At 50.5% G+C, this 10,618-nt stretch overlaps 1 protein-coding gene across 2 annotated transcripts in view; it reads left to right on the forward strand.

The window, feature by feature from the left end:
• CACNA1H (calcium voltage-gated channel subunit alpha1 H) overlaps positions 1-10,618 on the forward strand; it is a 137,101-nt gene extending 126,483 nt beyond the window's left edge. For both annotated transcript variants that reach the window (XM_080386510.1, XM_080386511.1), the window contains exons 31-33: positions 2,021-2,204; positions 5,290-5,468; positions 6,046-10,618. In XM_080386510.1, coding sequence (XP_080242636.1) covers positions 2,021-2,204; positions 5,290-5,468; positions 6,046-7,212 — 1,530 coding nt within the window. In that variant the 3' untranslated portion in view covers positions 7,213-10,618. The remainder of the gene's footprint in view (positions 1-2,020; positions 2,205-5,289; positions 5,469-6,045) is intronic.

Here is a 10,618-nt window from a genome sequence, read left to right on the forward strand (position 1 = left end):
CAAGCCCCCAGGGTGCCTGCAGGCAGGGTTCACCATGTGCAGTCCCAGCAGCACTGGTCCAGGTTGGGCTTTCATGGATTTTGAAGGAGCCACATTGATTTCCAGGGCATGGGATCAGGCTCCCAAGTGAGTGAGGTGTTTCCCATTAAAGAGGAGGAGCAGCATGGCATTGGTGGGGTGTCTCCAAACCTTCCTAGCTGTTGAGAGCAGCTCACCAGGTGTGAGCCAACGAGCTTCCTGGCCATGTTTCATATTTCAAATACTTATTGCAGTAGCTTTGAAGCCATTTGAAATGTGCCCACATCCCTAACTCTACTGGATCTCAATAGCTGAAACCTTAAACATTGCAGTTGTTAATGTCAAGAAGGGATTTCTGTTCATTTGTGCCAGCCAGACACAAGCAATGCAAGATGCTGTAAAGATGAACTGTTACTAGACACTGTGATCGTTCTGTTAGCCTACTGAGCAAGTGGAGCAAGACCTTTTCTCTCTGTGTGGCACCCGGGTGTTAACAATTGCCCACCTGCCTTCAGCTCAGGTGTTGTGATGCTGATAGAGCTTATTAGTTGTAATGGCCAGAGGCCAACTGGCACAGCCACCCTGCTGGTGCATTAATATATCAGACGAGAGACCTGGGTTGCACCTGGAGGGCTGCTGGGCAAGGCAGCAGGCAGCGCTGGATGCCAAATACCTGCAAATAACCGCTGCTGATCCCCCCACCATCTTCTCAGCCAAGCTCAACAGGGTAAAAGCATCAAGCAATTTCTCTCAGGATGTGTCTCTTTAGGGATCTGAGGAAATAAAGAGCCAGAACTACATGGAAAAAACAGATTTAACCAGATCCTTGGTGACCTCCAAACTATCCAGTGAGGGATCTCCGGCTCAGATTTTGCTAGCAGAGAGGGAAAAAAGCCCAGCAGAGCAAAGCAAAATACATTTAATTTAAGACATGCAGCTGGGAAAATGTTTTCAATCAGTCACTGGAAGGCTGACGTTAAAGGAAAACCAGAGCGATTAGTCGTACTTTAGATAACATGGTAAATTGTGAGGGGAATGTGTCTGGGAGCAAAACCTCGGGGCCAGGAGCCAGGCTGCAGGTCCTGTTCCAAGGGCTCCCCGTCCCCCAACACTTGGCCAAGTCATGGCACTGCCTCTCACAGCTGCTCCGTCAGCACCACAGAGACATTGTTTGAGCCCCTAAAGCTTCCTAAGACGCCAGGATAAATCTGCTGTGAGGTGCCTGAAGTGACAAGGGCCTCGGAGAAGCAGTGAGAGGTCAAGTTTAAGGTTGATGTGCTCTGTCCAGGTATTTCTAACCAGACCCATTTCACAGTGAGAGCAAACACAGAGAAATCCCTTTTCAACCCCCGAACAGCACCACATTCGCGCTGCCATGGTGTCGCCTTCTGCCCTCTGCCATGGGGCTGTCTTCTTCTGGGCTCAGTGGTGCCCAAAATGCTCCCCGTTGTAGGAGAGAGGCAGCAGGGTTTGCAGTGGTGTTAATGTCCATGTTTAAATGTCTGCCTGTATGTGTGTTTTGGGGAGATAAAACAGGAATTTCCAGAAACACTTGGTACCCCTGGTCAGTGTGGCCGAGGACTGGCCAGTTTTGCCCATCTGTCCCAGGGTAGCTTTGAGGAGAAGGGCATCCCCACCCAGGCCAGGCTGAAAGCATCCCTGGGAAAATCCGAGTGGAATGGTGTGAGGAATGCTGGTTTTCTCATGTGTTTAGAGGGTGGGCCCCATTTTCCTGGACCTTACTTTTTCTCTGCAGTGTCCAAGAATCGGCTTAGTGGTGGGTCATTGATGCCTCATTTTACTCCAGCCGCAACTCGAGCTCTACTCAGCTAGCACAGCACAGCTCTGGTATCCCGTTGCAGTCACCAGGGCTGCAGACTCTGTAAGATGCCAAGAGGAACATCTGCATACAGTTTTAAAAGAAAAAGCAGATGAGGAGATCGCTGTAAATTCACCACTGAGATGCTGAATGACCCCATCTCCCTGTCTCCTTGCTTTGCAGGGCAGCGCAGCCTCTCTGAGGCCCCAGGACTCTCAAAACCTGCTGACAGTCCGCAAGATCTCTGTTTCCCGCATGCACTCCTTGCCCAACGACAGCTACATGTTCCGGCCTGTGATGCCAGCGAAAGCCCCTTTTCCCCTCCACAAGGTGGAGATGGAAACGTATCCCTGCAAATCCCAAAGAGGTACTGCTCATGGAGTTTTCCCTTCCTTCTCCTAGCTGAAACCATGAGGCGGCAGGTACGCGTGGTGGTTAGATGGGGAGTAAGCAACACGGGCTGAACCAGGGCTTGCTTCGATTCGGTACTGTCAGCACGACTGCAGTTTCCCACACACTGCCCAGTTGTGTGTTTTCATCACATCACTGCTTTTTTTCAGCAGAAAAAGCTGGGGGGTCAGGTGTTTGACTGGGGAGAAGTGGGGTTCCTGAGCCATGGAGGGTAGAGGACAGGCTGTTATCTGAGGAAAAGGGTACAAGCTGAAGTAAGCGATCAGCCCTGACATCATAACTATGAACCAATAAAATCAGCATGAATCTGGGCCAGAGTCGGTATTACTTTCTGACAGAGCTCCTTTACAGCTATTGTTTCAGGCAGTCTTCAGTCTCAGAGCGGTATCTTTTTAGCACGGTACTTTGAGTTCAAAGATGCAGGAGTTTCTTTGGGAGCATAAAGATTAGCAACCACTTTCCAGTGCCCCCCTAGCCTGACCTTATAATGAATCTTTGCAGAGACCCCGCAGTCAGGGAATCACAAGCTACACAGAGCCTGTGAGTATACATTTACCCGACTGCATCCAAATACATTTCCCCTAAAATGCCTTTCTAGCACCTCCACCTCTTTTGTTGTGTGCATTGGCTTGAAGGGGAAATCAATAAGAAAGAATCTGCCTCCCTAAAAGCACATGTGCTTCTTGAGCAGCTCCCAAGAACTTACCAGCCTGGTTTCCTTTGATGCAACGTTGTTTGAAATGTAAGAACTGCTTGGACAGATGAGTAGTGGGTTTGCAAACCCTGGTGGGACTGGCAAGATCTGCTCTGATTTCCTTGGATGAAGTAACTCTGTATTTGTTCAAACTCTCTGGACACCAGTTAACGTTCTCTGCTCAGTATTTATTATTATTTCACCTGCAAATTCTTTGCTAAGCAAAGAAAACAGAGGTTGGGTTTCATGGCCGGACTACTGGGGATGGTTTTCATCTCTGTAGTGGGTGTAAATCAGGATTTATACCAGTATAAAACTGCTGTGATGTTGGCAGGGGTGGGTAGAACTGATGAAGAACTTTCTCATGTTTCCCAAATTTCTCCCCAAGAGCACCTGAGTGATGGATACATCAGGGGCTTGCTTTTTCCCTGGTCTGGGACATGCACCCAACCAGTGTCACCAGAGCTGTGCTACTCCTGAGCTGACCAAACTGCGATTTAAGTCACAGTCCCATAAGTTATGTGCAAGTAAAACTGAGCACGTAGAGACTCGCATTAGCATCTGTGTTTCACCGACTTCTCAGCGTCAGTTAAGGACGTCTGGTCTTCTCCCAGTACTTCGGTGACAACACAGTGAAAATACTGTGAGATGACCAGATACTGTGTTGTTTTGGTCTTAGATGCTTCCTGATTTACTAGAAAAACAGGAGAAAAAATATACAAATCCAGAGATATTCAGTGTTCCCGAGTATGCAGTTTAGAGGGGGTTTTGGTTTCCTATATGAGAACTAGATGGAAAGTTTCCAACAAAAGGGAATTCCAGCTAAGGACAGGGAGGAGAGCATAGGGGTTTGATTTTATGACCATGTTTGTGACAGATTTTATGACAAAGTTTTTCTACATCATAAAAAACATTTTGTAAAGCCTGGATTAGCACATGAACAGCACAGACTCACTCTGAAATTCTGGCTGTAGGAGAGCCCAAAAAAGAACTAGGGAGAAGTGGGGTGGGGTGGGAGTGGGAAGCTTGCTACACTGCTCTTTCTGTGGTGTTCTGGAGAAAAGCTCCAAAAGAAAAATGATTAAACACTAACTTTTCTTTCTTCCCAACAACAAATCTCTTTCTGAAATGCAACTGCAATCTGTCTGGATGGCTTTTGTCATAGGTTCAAGTTCCCTGACCTCTGGGCGAGATCTCTTGAAGTGATGGATAGCTGTGTTTTTAACATGGAGCAGAAATGTAGAAACAGACGTTGGGTTTCAAGCTAATGAGGACAATAAATCCTGCAGCCAAAAAAATAAAAAAGCAAACGATCTTTCAAACAACACAGAACTGCAGTAAAGCAGCACCACAAAGGGGCTGGGGAGGAGGGATTGCCTTTAGACTCAGCCAGGGGACCGGGAGCCTTCAGGAGGAGAGCGATTCCTGCCTGATACATGAGCTCAGGGACTGTCAAAGCACTCGTAGCGGTCTCCATGCTGCTGATCAGACCCCATTCAGCCAACGTCTGCCTCGTGGACAGGCAGTGCTGGTGGTGTTTGGGCTGTAGTGAACAGGAAAACTGCCCTGGTCATGCCAGCAGTGTCCGTACACCGTGGTGGCAGTACAGCAGGGTGCCCACTGGCTGTACAAGGAGGTAGGTTTGACTTTGAAGTCGAGCTCCGGAGCCTCCCAGGGAGCTAAGCAGCGCTGCTCTTGCCTCCGTTTGGCGGAGCAGCGCAAGGTTGCAAGCCCTTCGCTGGCAGCACTGCAGAAACGAACCCAGGTGTCCTGACTCAGGCGATCCAGCACAGCCACCAGACTTAAGTCCCTGATCCGTGTTCTCCAAACAGGCAACATCCTTTTACAAATCCTCCCAACACGATGTTACAGGAAGGTGGCAATGGCAGGGTTTCAAATGCAACCCCACCTCCTGCCCTTCATTTGCTGCCACGTGGTCCTGGTGGTCACCATCCACCCTGAGTGTTACAGCGGCTGCAGGAGGAGGTTCCTGTCACCTGAAACAGAAAATAGAGGTTATGAGCATAAAGTTTGTAACAGTCGATATCCTGGAGCAGGCAGAGCCAGATGCAACACTGCTGAGTTGCAGAGACTTCATCTGCAACCTCCTTGCCATCCCTGAGGAGATATGGCCTGGTATTCAGAGCAGGAGACAGGACAAGGGACACCTGGTTTTTAATCCTGGCACTGCCCAAGGCTTATGCTGAGGCTTGGGATTTCCACCAGACTAGACAAGCATTTCCTTTCTCCTCCTGTGTTTGCTGCCTCCTGGAGCCTGTGGGCACCCTCAGACCTCCACAGCCCCCCGCCAGCGGTTGGTGCTGACCGCTCTCTCTCTGTTTCCCAGGATCCATCACCTCCATCCGCTCCCAGCCTGTGGGAACGTGTTCCTCTCTGAGAGTCCCGACGGAGTCCCTCCAGCTGGCAGTCCGTTCCCCCAACCATGAAGGCCGCCATCGCTGGAAGATCCTTCCCCCACACGTCACACCTCGATCTCCTACTCTTAACAAGCTGCTGTGCAGACAGGTGAGCGGCCAAGAGCCTGCAGAGGTGAACTCGTCTGGTCACCTGGGCCTTTCCCTTCTTTCCCAGTCCCCTCTTGGGTTTCTTTTCTTGGAGCTTTAGAACAAAAATTTTAACACACTCCAGTCTCAGCAAGTGACACACAGGGGAAAGCCCTTTTTACCTACTTTCGTCTTTGTGGATGTGCTATTCTATGAAAGCCTAGCTAAAGCATAGAGAGAAGGCACCCGATTCAGTTTTTCCGGTGCTGTGGGAAGCCTGCAGCCAGCACTGCACTGTGTCACTTTAGGCAGGTTACACTGACTCAAGAGGTGGTGCTAGAGCAAGAGCAAGATGGTGCAGAAAGAGCCGGCAGGTACAACCCCTGTACACGTAGCTCTGGGTCTGCTGGCTGGCAAAGCCTCGTGCACGGGAGGAGGGTTTGCCAGCAGCTGGCACGATGGAGCAGGGATGGGGTAGGTGCAGGGTGCATTAGACCCACCAACCATTCTGCCACGTGCCATGTTTCATCACTGGAAGTGCCGCTGGCCCAGCAGATCCCCAGGCTCTCACCCTCTCTCTCTCTCTCCTCACCTTCCAGGAGGCCGTTCAAACAGACTCTGTGGATGGGCAGGCTCTGGACTGCAAGGACAGCTTGAAAGCAGAGCCTGGAGAGATGTTACCATCAGCAAAGCAGCCCCAGAGCACCTTCACCACCAGCCCACTCCATCCCACAGCTGCCTCCCCTCCATGCTCCCCCCCATCCTCCCCACATCGGCACCCCAGCACACTCACACGGAAGCACAGCTGCGGCCAGCACGGCATCCCCAGCCAGCCAGCCAGCCCCAGCAGCAGCCCTCCCAGCCCTGAGGGCTGCCTCTTCGAGTCCTCTGACCTGGCTGACGAGGAGGTTTGCCACATCAACAGCTCGGCCAAAGACTGGGGAGGGGAGCACTCAGACACTGGGAGCCGCTCGACTTCGCCGTTCATCTCCCCAGCCCCATCGCCAGTGTCCCTCAAGAACTGCAGCACAACCAGCCTCTCTGGGGGCATCACCAAGGAGAAGGACTTGAAGAAGTTTTACAGCGTCGATACGAAGGGCTTCCTCAACAAGCCCAGCTGGGCAGATGACCAAAGGCGACACTCCATCGAGATCTGCCCCTCCATGAGCGATGGGGACTGTAGCTTTGAGGACCCCGCTGAGGAAAAGCAGCGGTCCCCTGCCCACATCCAGACGGAGTCTGAGTACATCCACGGAGCCCGGAGGAAGAAGAAGATGAGCCCGCCCTGCATTTCTATAGATCCTCCCATGGAGGACGACAGCGGGGCGGCCTCGCGCACCAAACCCTCCGAGAACAGCATGCTGCGGCGAAGGACCCCGTCCTGCGAGTTCCCGGCTTACAGAGAGTCCCTGGAGCTCATGGAGAGCCAGCCCGGGGAGCCGGCCTCCAAAGCGGAGCGCCGGGGCCAGCCGCCGTGCCGCGGGGAGCACCTGGCCATCCCCAAGTTCTCATTCGAGCAGTTGGACGGCAGCTCCTTGAGCAGCCTCTCGGATCTCCTGGACAGCGGCCAGTCCACGCCGGCCTCCGTGGACTCCCGGCCGGACCCCGCCACCTCCGAACTGAAAAAGCCGGATCACTTAAAAACTCAGTGGAGCAACACCGAGAAAAGCAAAGAGCTCCTGGGCATGGCCAAGAGCCCCCTCCAGAAGCAGGACTTGGTCCCCGTGACTGTTGCGACAGAAGAAGACATAGATGACCCAGTATAGCTTTCTGGGAGGGGGGAGCGGGGGGGTCTCAAGGGCTTGACACCAATGTAGGTTTCCAAACCGAAGGGACCGAGTGGCCACGCGTACGTGGGTGGCTGCTCTCGGTTTTTTTCCTTTCTCGCAGCCACTTGTTCTTAAGCGCTGTGGATGTTTGCAAAAAAAAACCACACACACACACACACAAAAAAAAAAAAAACAAAAAACAACACCACACAACGAAAAGAAAAAAAAAACAATTAAAAAGAAAAAGAAACTAAACAAACGGCTGGACGAAACGCTGACGGGTTTCGGGGTGGGGGGAGCAGATTTGCAAAGCGGTTCAGGGGTTTCTTTTCTAAAGGGACCTTCCCTTTAGAATCGGTGGAGCCGATTCAGGGGGTGGCTTCGTTCCTCCCACCCCGCTCCGTGGCCTCAATCACATTGATTCAGGTTCGAGGTGGCGGCGGCTGGGATTTGGGGGATTCTCTTTGGGTTTTGTTGTTTTGTTGGTTTTGTTTTTTTAAAGATGCTCAACTTTTAACAAGGCACCTTTTAGAGATGTCACATTACACGGGAGTGCCCAGGAAATGGGAGCTGTACATTGTCTGTATATCAGCAGTTATATAAATAGAAATAATGTATTTGTGAGATACAAAACAAGGAAAAAAGACAAAAAAAAATATACCCACAAAAACTCTCTCTTCATAATGCACATATTTTTATAGAGAAACGATACTGGTTTTTGCATTACATGTGACTCCGCAACTGGGTGGTGTTTCCTTGGGTTTTATGTGGAACTAATTATTACGGCCATTCATTTTCCAAATGTTTCTCTTCTTTCTTTGCTTTCATTTTTTTCCTCTTCTTCCCTCCACCATCATCCCACCAGCTTCTTTTCACAGTTGATGCTTTCAATGTCTGATTTTTCTTTTGTACTTTAGAGGTTTTCCTAACTACAGAAAAAAAAAAAACCAAATCACTACTGAATTGTAGCCAGTGCAATAATAAGTTATTCATTCTTCTTGTCTGTACAACTGTCCTGTTGCTTTTTTCTTCATTTTTTTAACTGAAATTCAGGTTACATGTCGCAATAATCTGAAATAACATGCACAAACATGGTTTCTTGTGTTACAAAGAAAAAAAAAGACCAAAAAAGGGAAAAAAGTTAAATTTACAGAGGGATTAAAAAAACAAATAAATAGTAAATTATTTAAGAAATGTATTTTGTTTACTGCAGTTCAAAGTAAATTATTGATACAGTATGTAAAGGTATGAAGAACTGTCTTAGGTGATGTTCTTTGTGAGCATTTCAACTAACGATTTGTCCTCCTCATAGCAGAACGCCCTCGGAGCCTCGGCGGTAGCCGTATCCTTCCCATTTGCGCTTTTTCTGTCGGTCTTCCCCCTGCACCCCCTGCACCCACACACTGACGCGTTCGCCTCCCAAGGCCCTTCGGTGCCAGCTCCAGCTGAGAAGCCTCTAGAGGAATTCAGGTCACCTGTTAACTCCACCTTTTTTTTTATTATTATTTTTTATTTTCAGTTTTGGGGTTGATATTTCAGGTTTTTTAGCCTCCAGTCCCTGCTCCCTCCCCACCCCTCATCCAGACCCTCTCACCGTGGGACAGCTTTGCCGTGGAAAGCTGATGTTAAATAAGAGCAGCAGCAAGGCCGCGCCATCAGCCTGAGCATCGGGCAGCGGCCACAAAAAGACGTACAGGGGAAAAAAAAAAAAACCCAATCGTTTTTGTTTGGTTCGTTCCATGCCGCCTCATATTTATGCATTCACATATATCTTCTGTTATTTATGCATTCATTACTCAAAAGGAAATGTATCTTGTTTCACATGTATTAAACTGTATAAACTGGAAGCGTGGCCTGACTTTGTGCCGCAGGGCGGGCTGAGGCAGGATGCCGAGCCCTGCTCCAGCGCATCGCATCCAGCCGAGGGTCCCATCCTGCCTCCAGAGCTCAGCATCCCCTGAAGCCTCTTTTCTAGATGCGGCCGTTGGGGCATCGGGCCCTGAGCCTGAGCCATCCCCTTCCCGCTGCGCCTGGAGCTGGTCCCACCTCCCGCTCGGCTCTGACACTCAGCAAATCCCTCGCCCGGCACAAGAGCCTCCATATGTCAAGCAAGTGGCTTCGTGCTGGCTGCCTGCGAGCACCTGCGCCGTTGCAATTAAGAATCATTTAGGATTATTGTAAATAATTATCCTGTCTCAGTGGGATAGCAAGGAATTCCAGAAAAGCACCATAAAAGTAATTATTAATCACGCTTTGGAGACGATGGCAAATTCCTTTTGTTGCAGTTTAAGCAGCAGACTGGAAAGGAGGAGAATCCTCCGGGCTGAATCCTGCCTGGAGGCACGTGGGATGCCCTGGTGCATCCCTCGGCTGCACTGCGCAGCTGCTGGTGGTGTTACTGCTGGAATTCTTTGGCTTTGCTGGGAAAGGCAGCGTCCCCCGTGCCCAAATCCCCCCTCAGAGCTGAAGGAAAAGCCGCTTGCTGCAGGGCGGGTGGCCACCGATAGTGACTCCCTGCGCAGGGATGGAGAACTGGTTTGCAGGACACGTCGGAAGGGCTTGAGGCCACGGCAGGGTGTCAGGGATAGTTCAGAGGTTTTGCTCCAGTAGCCCCTGGTCCTGGCTCTGCGCCAGCCCCAGGCCATGGGCCAGCACCATGTGTGAGGTGGCCAAATACTGGGGGCAGCGAGATCCAGGTACCAAAGCCTTGATTTTGCAGCAGGAACCGCAGCTTGGGAGTGCACTAAATGAGGCTCCAGCAGACTAAAAAGTAGCCAAGGGTTTTTTTTTATTTTATGCTAGCAGAAATGTAAAGGGAGGAAAAGAAGAGGCTCCCTCTGCCTGTCACCTGGCCAGGATCAGGATGGGACGGGACACACAGCACCTGCACCACTGTGGCAGGAGCCCAGCACAGCTGCAGCCGGAGACATAGGAGAAACCCATGGAGATCACCCAAAATACACAGTGAGTGCTGGGGGTGGGGGTTATGTTATGAACCGTCTCCTTTGTAAAGAGGTTATTTGTCAAAAGCAACATGTTCCATGGAGTAGGAGGTTTGGAAAAAACTGCCACCAGGAAGGGGGTTTATTACGTTGGGAATAAACCGTGGCCAAGTCCTGGCCAGAGGAGTGCTGGCCCAGCACAGCCCCGGGATGCCGTGGGCAACCGTAGGAAAGTCAGGCAGCAATTCCAGGGGAGCTGCCCCACTACCAGGGGGAGCAGAGGAGGGAAAGCCTCTTATTTTTCTTAAATTTCAATTATAAAACATTTTTGTATATATAAAAAAAGGAACAACTTTAGAAGGCATTTGTACCTGTCTGCTTTGGAGCGGGGACAAAAGGGAAAGAGCCTTTTCCCATCTTCCCAAATTCCCGGGGGTCTGAGGCACCGCCGAAGGGTGGGA

Source organism: Falco punctatus (genome assembly GCF_963210335.1).
Source record: "Falco punctatus genome assembly, chromosome: 4".
Lineage (NCBI taxonomy): Eukaryota > Metazoa > Chordata > Aves > Falconiformes > Falconidae > Falco > Falco punctatus.